The 18,515-nt window shown below is 37.4% G+C and overlaps 1 protein-coding gene across 1 annotated transcript; it reads right to left on the reverse strand.

Moving 5' to 3' along the window:
• Nucleotides 1–3,062: 3,062 nt before the first annotated feature.
• Nucleotides 3,063–11,312, reverse strand: LOC138716787 (granulocyte-macrophage colony-stimulating factor receptor subunit alpha-like). The gene is made up of 9 exons (XM_069849965.1): nucleotides 11,178–11,312; nucleotides 9,551–9,677; nucleotides 9,287–9,462; nucleotides 8,424–8,563; nucleotides 6,484–6,522; nucleotides 5,471–5,609; nucleotides 4,828–4,915; nucleotides 4,203–4,284; nucleotides 3,063–3,332 (listed from the first exon to the last, which is right to left on the reverse strand). Exons 2-9 carry the CDS (start codon nucleotides 9,673–9,675, stop codon nucleotides 3,261–3,263), a joined length of 861 nt encoding a protein of 286 aa, XP_069706066.1. The 5' UTR covers nucleotides 9,676–9,677; nucleotides 11,178–11,312; the 3' UTR covers nucleotides 3,063–3,260.
• Between the last annotated feature and the right edge of the window lie 7,203 nt (nucleotides 11,313–18,515).

The following is an 18,515-nucleotide window of genomic DNA, read 5'->3' on the forward strand; positions in this document are numbered from 1 at the left end:
GGGGTTTTTTTGCCTGCTTATATTTAGGGCAAGTCCTTAACCAAGGCTTTTACAATCCAAACAAATTTTAAACAACAAAAATAATTCCTCATTCAAAACTGGTGTTATTGATGGTGCTGCTAAAGTTTGTTATCTTTTAAAGCCCAGAAACCCAGTGTTGAGTGGTGTTGCTATGGTGCAGGAACTGGAAGACAAATGAAAAGAAGAAGAGAAAGAGAAAGAAGAAGAGAAAGAAGAGAAATCTGGACAGGACTGTTTATAGACTTCTGGTTCTACAAGGAGTTGACTCATTGCAGGAACAGGATTAAAACCAACCTTTCTTAAATGTGTCAAAATCTTGAAGAGTTGTTTATTGCTCCAACAAAAATAGGAGTGCTTAGAGGAACTGGCTGGGCATTTTGCTGTACCGGTCTGGTACAGCTTTTGCATTGACATTTTACATTGCAAACATACAAATGGGAGACAAGACTCTCTCTTTGGTCCTTGCAGCAAGAATTTTCTAGTTTTCTAGCAGACATCTTTTTCCACACAACAGAAGAACAGCCATAGGAGACGAGAATAAGGTGATCTTCTGTGAATCTAAGAGCCCCTTGGTAAGAAAGTTATTTAGCCTGACTGTCTTCCCAGTGAATGTTTTATTAGGTCTTTGCCCAGGAATGGTAAAGACGTACCTTAAACCTTACCCCTGCCCATCTCCAGTGTTTCATGGATCGGATTTCTTCTGTTCAAATCATGGTGCTAGTAGTGAACAAGTTTTCTGAATGGCTTTGCATTCTCAGCAGCTTTCATAGTGAAAGCAGTGGGGATGTTAGAGGTGCACCAATGTCCATGAACAACTGTGAATGAAGTAGAATGGAGAGGATATGATAGATAATATCTGTTTAATTCCTTGTCAATTAAAGTAAGTTTTGGATTTAGTTGGCTGCTTCTGATGCAGGTATTCTTATATTTAGGCAGTTATAAATTAGGCAGGATCCTGCTGCAGTTCTATTTTAAAAAGTTACTCAAGAGAAATTGTCAATGAAAGCTTACTTAGAAACACAGAATCCTAGAAAATTTTGGTTTCAAAGGTGGCATCTTGGAGATAAATTGATTCAGTGGAATTTTATCACCCTGAGAGAACCTTATCTACCATGAGAGGATTTCAACGACCTAAGATGATTTTAACCATCCTGAGACCTGCTGGAACAGCAAAATATTGGGGTATAAGCAAGCCAGGAGAAACACAGAGATCATCAGCAACACTATTTTGATGCAGGTGCTGGATAAGATGAGTGGACATACTTTAGCTTTTGGTTAGCCTTGAATTGGTCAGGCATTTGGAGTACATGATCATAGTAGGTCTCTTCCAACTGAAATATTCTATTCTATTCTATTCTATTCTATTCTATTCTATTCTATTCTATTCTATTCTATTCTATTCTATTCTATTCTATTCTATTCTATTCTATTCTATTCTAATGTTTATATTTGTATCTATCTCTATCTCTATCTCTATCTCTATCTCTATCTCTATCTCTATCTCTATCTCTATCTCTATCTCTATCTCTATCCGTATCTATATCTATATATATCATCTCCACTACTACAGGACCTGCCTTGGTACCTGTCTGCTGGAGCTCAGTTGGCAGGATGGGATGCTGGAGGCATGCCTCCCTCCAGCCATGTTTCTGCTTGAGACAGAAGTGAGACTCCCATGAGAAGCTCTAGTTTGATAAAGAAAACTGACTCTAGCTTCTCAGTTTAAGGGTCACCATACTAATTTTTTTCACCTGACACAGTCTTTTCTTAGCCTTGGCAGCACCTCTTCTGTTTTTCAGGGATTCAGTTTACTAGAACGTGCAAATCACATCAGACATTCCACAGTGCAAGAGTGCGTCTTATGTTTTTCTCTGGTAGAAACACAGAAGCAAAGATCAAAGCAATTTTGGGAGAAGTCATTTTAGCAGCCTCAGGTAAAGCAGAATAAGTGAATGTCACTGTTTTAACTATGTAGCCCTGTAAAAAGGTATTACCTTTGCTAGTAACAGACTATAATCTTTGTAATGATTGTCAAGCTTGCTCGGCTTCAACAGAATCTTAGCCTGTTCATAGTTTTGTTTGATTAGGTGTTCATGACTAATATGTTTTACTTTTGTTTATATTTATATGTTACCACCAGGGCATTACAATTCTAATGTATGGATGCCATGTAGATCTGGATGATGGCAGAGGCCCCTAGAAGTGGAAAAACACAACAGGTCATAGAGATGTAGAGTCATGGAGCTGGATAAGAGATCAGATACAGGCTTAGCACTGAAGAATTCATGGCTATAAACGGCCTCTAACTCTTGGTTTTCTCAATCTGAACAATCCATCTACAGAAGTACAGTGTGAGATTAGACTCCAAATTGATGGATTTGTCTCATATCTCCTTACTAATTGGAAAGTAGAGGGTGTACTGCTGCTGTTTTGCCCAGGTGCTATAAAACTACACAACCAGCCTGCAACGTTTGCAGCTAGCAAGTGGCAGGCTTCAGCTGAAGAATTCAAAAGTTCAATTTCTGAGATTTCCTACACCTCACACATACATCTAGTTATCTGCTACCTGTTAGCAATCATATTTTAAGATACTTTTTCATCTTCCACAGATGCGAAGTGATGAAAGGTGGGAGGAAATTTTTGGTTTTGTAAATGGCTGTGAGCAACATCTAGGGCATGCTGTGCTGAAGGTTATAATGACATAGTTTGAAGGCAACAAATAGACTTATGAAAAAATTATCTCCTGAACTCGTTAGCAATATGTATTTTGCATGAGCAAATGATCATTTTTAAGAGGTTTAATCCTGGCTAGTTTTCCATGGGTTTTCATACAGATGACAATTTTTCATTGCTGATCACTATATCAATATGAATACCATTTTCAAGGCAATGGACCACTGGATATCTTGAATAAACTCCTTAAGTTTAGTTGTTCTCATTTTATTCTTTTGCACGATGTTGAACAGAAGCGTCATAGCTTCTAAAGCTTTACCAAAATATTTTTTCTGAAACATTCCAAGGACACTTAACACAAGAAGAAACAAAATTAAAATGATTTATGGAAAATGCAATCAAATACAAAGAGACTTTTAAAGACAGGCTCCAGGGGAATTGCCTTACAGGCAACACTAGTGTCTGTGCTTACAAGAGGCAAAGAATATGGAAAACCTGTATATTACTGCCAACAAGATATATATGTCTGAAAAAGATAAAAGATTGCTTATTTCACTTGCATGCCACTATGTCACTTCTTCAGTAATTGTTGTTATTTCTTCAGTTTCATGTTTTATTAATTGATTCTTATTTTCTGTCTATTAAAAGAAGAATAAAAGTTTTCATTAGTGTTTCATGCATGAGATTAGCTATGAGTTTACAATTATGATGAACTCCCCAAAGGGGAACAAAAGATTTTTCAACTCAAAAGCCCGATAGCTCTTATTTTTAAACATAGAACAATTAACATGACCAACGAACAGAAAGTAAAAGGATTTATAAAGTTTCACCAGTGATCCAGCGTGTCCTTGCAGACACATTCTTGTTTCCAGACCAAGCTGTATCCAGCTTTGCAAATTACAGCAAACTTTGCAACACAATGTCTAGATGGGCAGTTCCCATCTGTTGATTGCAGTGTCTGTCTTCCTATTCCTCCTTCTTCTCATGAGTCTCTCCAGCTCTCCACATGAACTAGAACCTCTCAGCTCTCTACTATGCTTTCTTGTCTACCATACTCTCCAAGCATTTCCTCCTTCGATGTCATTGCTGAATACTAACATTGGTCCCAACATCTGCTATGGTGCAGTAGATTTCTTTGTCCCTTCTCTCACTATAGCTGACCAACAGTCTAATTCTGCACTGTTATTCTGCTGAGTAGCTTAGGTTTAGTACTATTTTAGTGATATGCTAGTGGTAGCATATGGCTTATGGCAAAAGCAGCCATACACAATGAAACTGTATTTTCTGCTGTGGTCCAGGTAGATGGATGACAATTTTTTCAGAATACAAAATGAAAATGAGAAAAAAAAACATTTGCACAGAGACCTCTCTGTTTTTTAATACCACAAGAACAAGTAAAAAAAATTATCCATGCTTCTGTGTGTCTTTCTGATGCTTGGATCAAACTTTCGAGACTGTAATAGATCCTTATTTAGGGCAAATTTCAGGCAAATGGAAAGAAAACATACCTGGAAATCCACTGGAGAGAGTTCGTGGAATAGGTTTCTTGGCTGTGGTATTGCAGCAGAAGTTTTTTTCAAGTAAATGCTTCTGCAGTCACAAAAAGAGTTGGTGAAGAAAAGACTTAGAATGCAAACATATGAACATGTACTATATAATAAGGCTCCTGACTATTATTTTATTCCTCTATGGTAAAAGTATTTAAAGAGTAACTAAAATTACATAGGCTGAATACAGTGGTATAATTTCTTTGTTCAGAATTTGAATTATAATTATTTTATGACTTATTAAATTATCATAGGAAGTTGTTTTCTTAAGTATTTGGAAGTGAAATATCCTCAAAACAGGGAAACCCATCTTCATTGTAGGACCTGATGTCAGGAAAGTGGCACTGATATTAGGCCTTGTCCTAGTATTGGAAAGCCTTGTGTTATATATTGATCAAATAGACAAGAAGGTTGAGAATTAGGAATACAGAGCCCACTCAAGGAACACCCAGCAGGTCACGATTCCTGATATACCTGACTTTTCCCCCCTCCCTCCTCTCCTTTAGAAGGAGGCCAGAAATTTTTTTTGGGGGGAAGGAGGTGTTCAACCACAGAATAAAAATTTTGCACAAGAAATAAGGCTTACACTGTGCAGAGAAAAAGTACGAGACTTGCTGTCAGAAGTGGTATCAGAAATATCATATATGATGTAGTAGATGTAAGTTGTTCGGTTCCTGCAAGGCAAGTAGTCGTTGAAGTGTTGATTAGTATCACAGAACCAGAATGACTGCATAGTTATGTTCAATTTTCTTTACATGACTGTGTCAAGCACCAGTATGAAGTATCTTCTTCTTTAGCTTAGCCCCTCTTTGCCTTATAATGTGAAATAATGGGATGGCTGACAGTGTGTAGACTGTCTACCATAACTTGGTAAGCTTACCAAACATTTTGTGAGAATCTGAGGCCTACAGACTGCTTCAAAATCCAAGGTGCAAGAAAGTAATAGGGGAAAGAGAAGTTTATAAAGCCAGAAGAAGAAATGGAAGAAGGAAAAGAGCTGGTAAAGAAGGTTTATTTTATTCACTGTCTCCTCGTAAGAAGCACCCACTCTCACACCAGAATGCATGGAGGCCACCCTTATATCAAGAGATATGTCAATTCTTCACTCCTTTTCATACTAGCAAATTAATGCACAAGTGTCTATGTATTTTTATCTGTGAAGTAATAAATGAGACAGACAAGCAGTACCTGAGGGAACGCTAGGTCAAGGAAGTGATTTCCATTCTTACCAAACTCTATGGGTGTACTCCACTCTCCCCAGCTTGTGCTCACTAAGCAACCATTGTCGGTTGCTCTGATTTTGACTCTGTATCTTTTCTCTGCACTGATGCTCCCAAATACATAGGAGTTTCCTGTGATGTTTCTTTCCTAAATACAGAACAACTAGACTGAGAAATTTTATTCACTAGATGTGTGGATGTTAAGAACACATCAGGTTCATTTAATTATGTGAACAATTATAGAAGAAAATTTTACAAATACTTGTGTGGACAGAGTAGAATGAATGAACAAATGCCTATTGCATCCTAATTCCATTTGTTTGAACATTTTTGTTATTGATGATACAGAGATTAAATTTGCAATATGTTTCTTTGCCTCTTCTAAACAATAGGACTTTGGGGAAAAAAGCAATACAGTTTATTTTCAGTCTGTAAATGATTTATTTTACTAGAAGGTAGTTTTTTAAAGATCTGGCATTCTCTTGCTGTGGTTGTTCTAAAAAATGAAGTAAAGTTTAACAGCTGGATTGTACAGAAGTGAAAATTTTAACATACATTGAAATCCTTCTCACAAGAACACTAAGCCTTCTTGAAAACTTGATTTTTCTTTTTCTCACTCTTTTTTTACTGGCTTAATCTTTCACATGGTATTTTCTTGCCTTCTTCATGAATAGAGAAAAAATTTCCCATATTTTGTGTGTCTAAGTGTAATGTGGACTTATGATCCATGTTTCTACATTTATATATGAATTTGGTAGGAAGTACGTAAGACTTTAGAATAGAAGATTTTGTGATTTGCATAGAAGCAGTATAAAGTTTTAGATGTGCAGGTTTGTTTTGGTACCATATTTTATAAGAATCATTTTAAAGCTTTGTGTTTAGCAAACTTGACAATAAGAAGCATATGTAGTATTTTGAAACTGGTAGTGTGAATCTAAAATTATTTGGGTGCAGGATGCTCTGATACAGAAGAAATTGCAATCTAGCATAAAAATTAAATTAACACAGAAATAAAGACTTACTGTTTTAGAAGTGGTTTTGATGTCTTTCTCGTGATCAACCTAGCAATAAAAGAAAAATTTAATTTTTATGACTGTTCTTTTTTTTTTACTATCTAATAAGGGGTCTTGTCTTATGAATGTTTGATTTTCAGGAAAAAAAAATCAAATGTTTTGAATAATTTATTTGAAAGTCTGTGAAAGTAAGCTGTTTCTCCACTGAAAGGTTTTTCTTCACCACTGGTGCTCTGAAGTACTGTATCCTTTAAACAGGACTACAGAAATAATTGTCAAAGAACTAAACAAAAAAAAAGCTCATTTGGCCCACCAATTAAAATTTTATGATTTACTTGCACCAAAAAAAGTATCTATAAAAATACTAGTAAACTTGAACAAGGATTTTTCCAGGAAAACTTTTACCTGTGTAGATTTTACATTCTTAGACATTTAATTTAGCTATGTTATGCCTCCATTTTTTATTATTATTTTTTTTTCTGCTGGAACAACAAACTCACAAATATTTCCACAAATATTTAAAACTTTGTTTTCAATGGATGTAATTCTACTTTCCATATTCATCCAAAGAAGGGGAGGCTGGGGGGAGACCTCATTGCTCTCTATAACTACCTGAAAGGAGGTTGTAGAGAGGAGGGTGATGGCCTCTTCTCCCAAGTGACAGGGGACAGGACAAGAGGGAATGGCCTCAAGCTCCGCCAGGGGAGGTTTAGGCTGGACATTAGGAAAAAATTTTTCACAGAAAGGGTCATTGGGCACTGGAACAGGCTGCCCAGGGAGGTGGTTGAGTGCCCTTCCCTGGAGGTGTTTAAGGCACGGGTGGACGAGGTGCTAAGGGGCATGGTTTAGTGTTTGATAGGAATGGTTGGACTCGATGATCCGGTGGGTCTCTTCCAACCGGGTTATTCTATGTTTCTATGATTCTAAATTCTTCAAAAGACTTGCAATTATTGAAAGGTATAAAAACAGCCTTATATCTGGAAAACCTGGATATTCTGTACCAAAACCAGAATATTTCTTTTTATTCAAAGAAATGGATGTCTTTTTGCACTTTAAGGTAAAAAGAAAAGATACAGAACTTAATAAAATCCCACAATGAATAGATGTTGCACTGCTGCCATTTATATTTGATTTTGGTAGCTGTTGTGCAAACATCTTGGTTGTGTATGCTGCAGATCTACTTTAGATAAATCTAAATTCCTTCAGCAGTACGACATTGTTGACTGTAAATGAAGGCAATAAAAGAAAAAGGCAAGGTTGTATATAAAAAGAACAGGATGGAAAGTACAGGCGTCCAGATGGAAATAGGTAAGAGCTCTTGAAGCATATCCTAACTTACAGGTGCACCTGTGTAATAAAACACATATTACTTCTTTGGATCTAATTTAATAACACCATAAACCTGACTGAACAGTAATGGTGATTTCAAGAAGTAGGAACAAATGCAAAATGAGTTTGTAAAAGACATGATAAGAAGTCACTGATGGGATAAGAGACGTCAGAGAAGAAAATGACAGAACAGCAGGTCCTGACCTAACTTAATCAAAAAACAGCAGCAGGACTGAAAAATTACACTGGGACCCAAATTGCCTTACAGGAACACGTAAAATGGATTATATCTGATTTAACAGTACCTTTGCTCTTTTTATAGTGTTCCATAATTTATTTGATGTATCCTAACTCATAGGATACACAGGACACTCATGTATTGTATGCACTCATGTTGATAAAAAAGTCATCAGATAATATGGCCCATCCCCCTATGTGTGATATGTGACAGCTATAGTTTGTGAATGACAGCAGACCTCAGCTCATGTGCAAAAGGGACACTACCCATCAAAAATGAGAGATTACGTATGTAGGGAAAGAGAATAGGGAATTGGTTGTATGGCAATATGTGTGGAAAGACAAGCATACAAAATACTATTAAGAGTCATAATTATTCTTACCTTGTTTTCTATGGCGACTTCATATTTGAAACAAGAATGTCTTTTCACATGACTTGTGCGAGGCGGTTGCCACCGAATTTCACAACCATGTGAATCTTTTGCACAGTTCACAGTGACATTTAATGGAGGAGTGAGTTTTTCTACAACAAAATAATAAAAAATACTATTGATTAATAATCAGCTCCCTTCACTCTATCTTTTAAAAATACAGGTAGATGTTCAAGCAACCAGTCTAAAAAGATGTAATGCAGCTTTACCACAATTATATTCACCCCAAATTCTGAAGCAGGACTTCCTGATTTAATAATCCAGTTGAGGAGCCATTTGTTAGATTTTACTGAATTCATTATACAAACTGGGCAAGGTGGGTTGTTTTTGGTTTTTTTATATAATGTGTTCATATTAAACAGAAGTAATTTCTTCATTTTTATTTAGTTATTTTTTGTTAGCTAACTTCTTCCATTAAAAAAAATGAAGGTTTTTGCTCACAGTGTTGTGGTAATTGGTTCTTTTTTATTATGCGGATGAAGTGAATTATAAGATAGTGTTATAAACCAATATCTCAGTCCCACTTGGGCATTCTTAGCTGCTTAATCGCAAAAGGTGACACCTTTATTTTGGAGAATAAATATTTAACTGAAATGTTCACGATTCTCCAATCTATGGTTTCAGATTATCTCTGCATTAATATGGTTTTGTTCATTTTTATACTTTTGACTTTTCAGCCATCAAGGCTGGGAAAAGGGAAAGAAAAACCTGTTCCAAGGAGTAGTGTTTTAAAGATAGATGTTGTTTTTCCAGAGAAGAGTTCTTCACTCCCTTAGCATAAAACTGGAAATAAAATGGAATAAAAAAATCCTTACCAATTTCATGTAGAATAATTGTCTTCTTATAGGACTGAATGTTTTGTCCACTTCTAGACACATTTAGCAGGAAATAAGCTCTCTTTTTTTCAATTGTCACATTCTGGAATCTACATCCTGTGTGCCTTCCATAACCATCTTTGATGTAATTTTGGCATCCTGAGAAATCTTCTTTCCTTTACATGACATATTGCGTAAATTAAATACTGACAAAGTCACATGCCAATAAAATTCCCTAAGTTCCAGTCCAGCAGACATACTTACCTTGAGGTTTTCCAGTATAGGAAATATTGGATATCTCCTGAAGAACTGTCCACATGCCAAGTACAGTTCATGAAGGATACATTAAAAATGACACAGACAAAATTTTCAGTGGCTGTCCCATTCATGCCTGCAAGCACAGGAAGAATATCCCATGTCCACTCTGTGGAAAGACTGTGTAACTGCTCAAATCATGCAGATCTCTGCAAGCTCATTTAGTAATTTTTAGCTACCTGATTAGGAAATCCAGCACATATTGTTTGGGTCTTGTAAATATGTGCTTCCTTTAAGATAGCAATGATTTTAGTTGTGTTGAGCCATGACGATTGATTATCTACCATTGTTACAGACGCTGAAGATATGACTAGGATTTAATTAACCATTTAATCAGCTCAGGCACAGTGATACAGTGGAAGTAATAACAGTCAATGTTGTGTATTTTCTTTAGATACCCTGCTTATCTAAGGCCCAGTCTACAGTGGAATATAAATTCTATAACCATGGGCAAGGCAAGTTCTCATATGTTTGTCTTAAATAGTCTGACTCTTGGTTGACTAGTAAAGGATTTAAAACAAGCTGTCTACCACTTTTTTTCTGTGTAACAGCTGGGTGATTACAATCTAATCCTGAGACTGCTTCCTGAAGCTGGTACCTGCAGAAGTATCATGATTTTGAATAAAGACTGGTGTATTTTTCTGTCTTGAATTGAAAATGGTTGCTAATCTGCTCTGGCACTTTGGATTCAAGGACAGTTAAGAATTTTGATTGCACTGAACTTGATGGAAGTATCCATGTCATTAGTGCAAAATCAAAACAAGATAGAAGCAGACAGCTTGTTTAAGTTACAAGACTGTTCAGGCTGTGTATTTACATGTGGAGGCACCTTCAGCAATAGCCTCAGTTTTTTATTTCCCAGAGAAGCATATATACTGACATGTTCTTCAATTAGCCTCAGTTCTACAGCTAGACTGTTACTTTGCCTACAAACAACCATGATCAGATGTACTGTAAGGATTAAATTGTGCCTTCATACCTGTGACACTTAAAGAGAACTTTGTATGTGTGAAATCATCTACTTCAGTACTAAAATTATAATAATTACTGTAATAATTTTAGTAATGAAGTAGATGATTTCACATATACAGAATGAAACACATATATAAGATAAAAGACACTGACATACTTCCATTCTACTGGCGCCTAACTGCAGTACTCCTGAAAGGGATTCACTTTGCATACAATTTTTCTCTGTGGATTTAAAAAACATTTAAATCCATTTCTGGTTCAACTGTGTTTTCAAGAGTGACATAGGCACTCTTCAACGCTGTAATACATGTTTTAACTTAAAAAGCTAAATACTACTATGTGGATGAGACAGTTTTGATATTGGAAACTATCCTAATTTAAGAAAAAAACATAATTATTTTCAGACCGTAAAAAAAAAGTATACCATCAAAATTTTGGCTAAGGCATTCATCAGACAAAGGCATGCATTTTCAGGTAGAGTCTATTCACACCTCATAGTTATTTAGCAACATTAAAACTAGCAAAAATAACAAAATCCAGTATTTCTTTCCCCAGCTTCTTTGAAGTAGGAGTAAACCACAGACAAAGGTAAAATAAAACTTACCTCTTCCTTGAAAACCCGTTTCCCTGTGACAGTTATAGTGACGGGGCACAAAACCCCCAGAAGCTGTGAATTTGCCTTGTTAGCATATTTTTGTGTGCTTTGACAATGTGATTTCATTATTAAGTTCTTCTGAACCACTGATGTAACAGGGTGTAAAATCCCGCCTACGTCTTACTCATTTCCTTATCCTGTACTTCTTTGTAATGCAAGAGGAGAAAGCACAGTTACAGCCATTGTTTTTCTGCAGGGAGACAAATAGGTCAGAATAGAGTGGCACCCTCTTTACCACTTCATTCCTATAATTTTCACTCATTTCTCTCGCGTTTTTCATGTAAGTGTTCGTACAGAGCACAGTCTCAAAGGTTGTATGATTCTACCTTCTGGCTCAGGTATATATTAGGCACTATTGTTTCAAGCCACACCACTGTTTTCTGTTTATTGCTTAAAGTCACTGCCTTGTACAGGAGAATAAACCTAGACTTCATAATAGCCATTCCCAGATTTGTACTAGTCAGCCTCTTTTCTTGTAGATGTCACCAGTCTCCAACTCACCAACTCTCACCAACTTTTCCACTTGACATATACAGTTTTTCTGGATTGAATGAACTCAACAAACAGACAAAGAAAAATTTCTTCACGTGTGCAAATACCCTGAGTGTAGTATATCAACACTATGTCACTTATCTGGGCTCATGCTCCGGTTCCGGGAAGGTGTTCAGTTCCCCTTGTACTCTGATTAAAGGGTCTGAACATCCTCTTTCCAACTGTATGTGAACACACATCCAGAGTGCTGCTAACACAGTCTGTTGTACACTGCCTAGGCATGGAGATCTACAACTACCCAAGTCAGTTTGCTCCAGAAAGACCAAGACCAAGCCTTTTTTTCCCCATCTTGGCAGCTTTTGACATTGAAAAGTGTGACTGGGTCCAGAATAACATTTTTTTTCTAACAAAGCCACTTTCTGTGAACTGAGAAATGTAGCATGTGCCTTTTCATGTACCTCATAGTACAGTCTGATTACAGATCTCTCTGTCTTTTTCACTTTTAAATCATATGAACAGGAAAATGAAGTTATTAAAGAAAACAATGTTTAAATCTTATTACTTAGAGTAATTACTGAATGCACCAGGCTTACTACACGTATCTGGAGCAGTGGTAAATAAAACCAGATTTGTCCTGCTTCAGCGTCTGTTTTTGTCACTCTTATGGACAAAGAAGGAATCAGGGGGTTTCTTGAGAAGATATTTCCTCTTCTTCAGGTCTCAATTCCTCAATTTTATTCATAGACTAGGCAAAAGGACACTAGCACATTCCCTGCCAAGACACTTCATTTCAGGAGCTGCAGAAGTAAGACCTTTTGTTCTCTTTCTCACTTTCTGTTGCAGACATTCTGTAAAATTGGAGTGAATTATGATTTTGGCATAGGTTGGTATCAGTGAATCTGAAACCTCATTTTCTATAAGGTATGTACAACCTGCTCAGCAACTAAGAATAGTGCTCTGTAGGCTGGAAGATAAACAACTGATTCTCATATGCATCTGTAAGATGCACAGAATGAAACAGGTCTTCTGTGTGGATGGTAAGCATGTAGTCACACTGACGTTAAAGCTTTTGGGTATGGCAGAAAATACTTGCTGTATAGTGGACACAATCTGCAACCCTGCTGCTATTATTTTCTAGTTTAAAAAATAAGAATTTTTCAGAACATTTAACATTGTTAGAGGGATGAAGTATCCAGGAAAACAACGGTAAGAGCCCAGTGACTTCCTGCATTTTTTTGGTTATGCTTTTTTTGTCCATTGGCAGAGTTGCTTTCCTAAGTGTTAGTTAATTTTGCACTCACTTTTAATGAACTATCAACAAAGGACACCACAGTGTCCTTGTACCTGTTAAGGACAGATTGCTTAGGAAAAAAAAGGAGGAAGTTAAAGAAATCAAAGGATGTAGAAAGGCCAGAGCACAAAAAATTCCATCAGTGTTACATAGAATCTCTTAGACCATTGGACACTTGAATTGTGGTCTCTACATGACAACCAAGAGGAAAAATATGGGACCTGATTCACAACTTTAGGCATCAGTAGGTGAACATATGAGCCTTTAGGTGAAGTCATTCATGAAAACAGTAGACTGAGATCATGCAGAATAAAAATTGAAATGTTTTCACAGTCATCAGTGACAGTGGAAGAACTTGTCCTTGCATTTGGTTCAGGCCTTAGTAAATGATTAAGCTCCAAGATGTGGTACCTGGTGAACTCCTGTGCAAGTTGCACTCATTATGCCTTCCCTGAAATAATATGTGAATTGTTTTCAACTAGAACCCAAAAATTGTGACTTGGTGCATCTTTCAGACAAGCTAGCAGGTCTTATGGAAGACAAGAATTTCTGCGCCATACAGAAAGATAACCACCAAGTTGTGAAGTATGCTTTTATAATATTATGTTCAGGTAGAGCAAAAATTAATTGGTGACCTTGGGACTGGCATGCATTCTCCATTTAGCCACTGAGGCAATTTCATTGTTATGACAACTTGCAATGACTAGAGAAATTTTAGTCAAACCAACTCTGTCTCTGTAGCACCTGTGGCAATATGTGAAGTTGACACTAGAAGAGCCATTATACTTTATAAGACAAGTACTCTCATAGCAATTCAGTATGCAAACTATTCATGCTCTGTTTACTGATAAGACAAAGAAAAAAACCCAAGCATCAAATGGTAGTCTACTGCTGCAAGGCAAAATACCAATTTTATTACCTTTCTCTTTTGTATCAGCATTTCTGCTTCCTGAGCATCCATGTGGGAAGGGCATGCTTTGGCAAGTAAGTCCCCAGAATGACTTCCCCCAAAACCTCTACAATGGTCCACTGAACAACACTCTTTCTCGAGGGATGCAGCTACTGTAAGTATGATTCACGTTACTAGTGTTTATCCCATGTGCTGAGGAAAGGTTTAGGATACACTTGAGATTTACACTTTGAGCTCAACACAGAACTGATTGTGCCTGTTTGCCTTTCAGAGAACTTCTGCTATTTTCATACTTCAGGGAAGAACTGACTTTCAAGCTCTATTTAGGCATGTGGTTAATTTCCAAATGAAATGGTGGAAATCTCTCCCTGGCAAGCTCTCTAAGAGAGAGAAAAGGTTTAAAACATGTTTTTCCACTGTCCATTGATTGTGAAGTTGCCCTGACTGGGATACTTTCCATGCAATAATGAATGGCGATAAGTTGAAAGTTCACTGTAAAGCTGTATTTTAAAGAGGCAGCTTGGTTGGCAAAACAGATCAAAAAGTTTTAGAATAACTGCAGAAGGAAATAAGGGAAACCGGTTGAATTTCTTAATTAGGAGACTCTAATGAAGTCACAGAGGAATGAGAATTTACTTCAATTGTAATTATTTTCCTTTTTTTTTCTGATTAGCAAACAGAAAATACAGACAAATGAATGGTGTTTATGTACCTGTTGTGGTCAGCAGCAGACGAAATAATGCAGTATGACCGAGGGTTATCATCCACTTCATATTTAAGAGAAAGCATTGCACCTTGTTTATTCCCTTCCTTCTGAAGAGTGCCAGTTTGCATAAAAGACTCTGCAAGGGACTTTTCATTGGAGGCTTGTGGGAACAGATGCAAAAGACACTTGGAATTACTGTGAAAATATAGCAACAGAAAAAATCCAAAGACAAAAGGAAACAAGTGCTCAACTTCATTTCAGAGGTGTGAAGAACTGCAGATCATTAAGAAGACATATTTCTGTGAGACTTCATGTGAACCCTGCAAAGAAAACCTGCTCTTTGTTTGTGTCTGTTTGCCTTCCAGTAAAAGGCTTCCCCTGAGAAACATAGATATTACCAGCATGAGGATGATATGAAGAGGGTTTCATGGCTTAGGTTTTATTTCTTCTTTAGTGGTAGTTTCATGTTAGAACTGAACATGATTGCATAAAATATCTCACTGGATAAACATACCGAGGTTAATGTTATGATTTCAAATGCAAATCAAGAAAGCCTCTTTGAGCATGGTAGAATGAGCAAAGTGCAGAGGAACCCAAGGGATGTCCGTACAAAAGCACAGAATTTGCTCAGTCTTCTGCTGCTTCTTGCTAGAGTCACTTCAGGAAGAGAAACACCTTCCCAAAACAAGTGAGGGGCTGAAGGACACACGTGCTAGAACATGTGGAATGATAGCAGCACTGATCAGGAAGAGCTACGTTTGGTGGCTATTTGTAGTTCTTAAAAGAAAGTTTGCATCAAGCATGCACTTAAACAGCAGGTAAATAGAAGTCTGTAATTACATTAAAAGTTTATTTTGATGAATTGCATTATGGCAATGTCTGAAATATTGAGACCTTGTGAATTATGGGCCAATGCATTTATTCAGTACAATTATTTTCAACATAAAAAATGAAATGGAAGCGAAAAAAAACTTAGTTGCTCTGATTGCTGCTTTGCGGGGGAATTGAAAAAAAAAACAAAACTGCAGATTCTCAGAACAGAATTATTCTTGGAAACATCAAGTCCCAGAACTGGGGAAGCTGGGTCATGGTTTAACAGTTACGGTGAATTAGAATACAGGGAACTGAGCTGGTATAAAAGCCTTAATTTATTGTGAATTCAATTTCTTTAATTATGAATTTTTTTCATCTAGATTGGAAAAGTTAAAACATTCAATATTTATTCAGGAAAAACAATAGGCTATCCATTTCACTACAGGCAATTTAACTAACTAGATGGAATGTATGACTTCATGAAAATTCACAAAATGCACAATATCATCTCTGCATAGGATTTCAGGAATTATGTAGGCATCCCATTCTTGTCATTCAGAGTCCATAATCAATATTTGACTTAGACATGCACATTTTCACCAAACCAGAAAACTTCAAGATGAAGTTCCTCTTAGCTGCTGCACAGACTGAAGAATGGTTTGATTTGTTTAATAAAAGGGAGTGGAATTTCAGGCCAGAGTAGTCTAAAAGCATTCTTTACTAGACCAGCACATTTTGCCACAGATTTTTTGAGTCAACCTGGATTCTTCTTAAAACTAGACTAATTGCTAATTCTAAGAAAGAATTCATTGCTAATTCTAAGAGAGACCACTGCTGTCACAGTCCAGAAGTTGATATTCAAAAGAGAACCTTTTGTTTATTTTTTTTTACGTCTGGCTTAATATATTTTAAATCTATCATTTTTTATGGGAGGTATGAGACATAGAAAGCAAACAATATTAGGAGCTTGGATATGGCTTAGAACTTTTTTTTGCTTCTTGAAAATTTTTTCTTTCTTAATTCCATCAGCAAATATACACATCTCTGTAGTAGAATTATCTGAACCTCAAGCCGGCTTCAGGGCCAGTGGTGTTCTCTGTAGAATACAAACACTGTCTTCACCTCTTTAGATGACTGCTTCAAATCTTACATGCAGAGTTTATACCTTTCTGACTTGGTAAGGGAAGTGTAAGCAGAAGTTAGCTAGATGTTGATTTGTCTGAACAGCTCAGAGCTCCATACACCAATAGCTATCCAGTAGGTACACCAGATAGCCTTAAGTGAATACTGCACTACTTGGAAGCCGAAATACAGTTCAGCTCCTCACTGTGTAGTGATGACTTGTACTGACATTTGTTTTGATTTCGGTTTACAAGAAGTAATTTTTTACCACCTTTCCTTTGCTTTCATGATTTATCTTGCTTGTCTCTGATCCTAGGCTACCATCATGTGGCCACTTTGAGAATCTCCCGAAGTAACAGAAAGACTCAGCCTGGAAAGTACAGAGTTTCTGTTACAGACTAAGATGCTTATTGTTCTTCTTGGTCACCTGGGCACACTGCTGGCTTATATTCAGCTGCCTATCAACCAACATCCCCAGGTCCTTTATCACCAGGCAGCTTTCCATCCACTCTTCCCCAAGCCTGTAGTGTTGTATGGGGTTGTTGTGGTCCAAGTGCAGGACGTGACACTTAGCCTTATTGAACCCCATACAGTTGGCCTCAGCCTGCCCTGATCCCTCTGTAAAGCCTTTTTGCCTTCAAGCAGATCAACAATCCCACACAACTTAGTGTCATCTGCAAAACTACTGAGGGCGCACTCGATCCCCTCATCCAGATAGTCAATAAAGGTATTAAACAGAACCAGCCCCAACACTAAGCCTTGGGGAACACCACTTGTGACCAGCCACCAACTGCATTTAACTCCATTCCTCACAGCTCCTTGGGCCTGGCCATCCAGCCAGCTTTTTACCTGGTGAAGGCTATGTCCATCCAAGCCATAAGAAGCTAGTTTCTCCAAGAAAATGCTGTGGGAAATGATGTAAAATGCTCTACTAAAGTGGAGGTAGACAGCATCTACAGGCTTTCTCTCATCTACTAAGTGGGTCATCTTGTCATAGAAGGAGATGAGGTTAGGGAAGCAGGACTTGCATTCCCTAAACCCATGCTGACTGGGCCTGATCATCTGATTATCCTGTATGTGTTACATGATGCATTCAAGATGATCTGTTCCATTACCTTTCTCAGCACTGGGGTCACACCGACAGTCCTGTAGTTCCCCATATCCTCCTTCTAGTCCTTATAGATGGGTGTCATATTTGCTAATCTCCAGTCAAGTGGAACCTCCTCAGTTGTCCAGGACTGCTGATCAATAACTGAAAGAAGCTTAATGTGGACTTCTGCCAGTTCCTTCAGGACTCTCAGGTGGACCTCTTCTGGCCCCATAGACTTATGCATGTCTAGGTAGATTAGGAGGTTACTAACTATTTCCCCTTTGATTATGGTGGTTCCATTCCATTTTCCATCCTTGCCTTCCAGCTCAGTTGGTTTGGTACCTGTAGAACATCTGGTCTTGCTATTAATGACTGAACCACAGAAGGCATTAAGTACCTCAGACTTTTCCTCCTCTTCTGTCACTATGTTTCCTCCCACAGCTAATAAAAGCTGGAGATTCTCCCTAGCACTCCTTTTGGTGCTTTTTCTCCCTGCATGACCTCATAACATCTTTGTAGTCCTCCTGAGTTGCCTATCCCTTCTTCCAAAGATCATAAACTCTCCTTTTTCAAGTGAGGTCTAGCCAGAGCTCTCTCTTTAGCCAGGCTGGTCTTCTTCCCCACTGGCTTCTCTTTCTACACAGGAGGGCAGCCTGCGCTTGCACATTTAACCCTTCCTCCTTGAAGAATGTCAAGCTTTTCAGAGCTGCCGCCCAAGGGACTCTCAATCAGACATATAGACGTTGATAACTCCTGGTACTAGCTTTTATATTATTTTATATTTTATTTTATTTTATTTTGGCTTTGCTAGAGTTAAAGCTCTTAAACCTTTTTCTCATAAGTTCAGTTAATGGAGTTTGTAC

The sequence above is a fragment of the Phaenicophaeus curvirostris genome, chromosome 1, assembly GCF_032191515.1.
Source record: "Phaenicophaeus curvirostris isolate KB17595 chromosome 1, BPBGC_Pcur_1.0, whole genome shotgun sequence".
In the NCBI taxonomy this organism is placed as follows: Eukaryota; Metazoa; Chordata; class Aves; order Cuculiformes; family Cuculidae; genus Phaenicophaeus; species Phaenicophaeus curvirostris.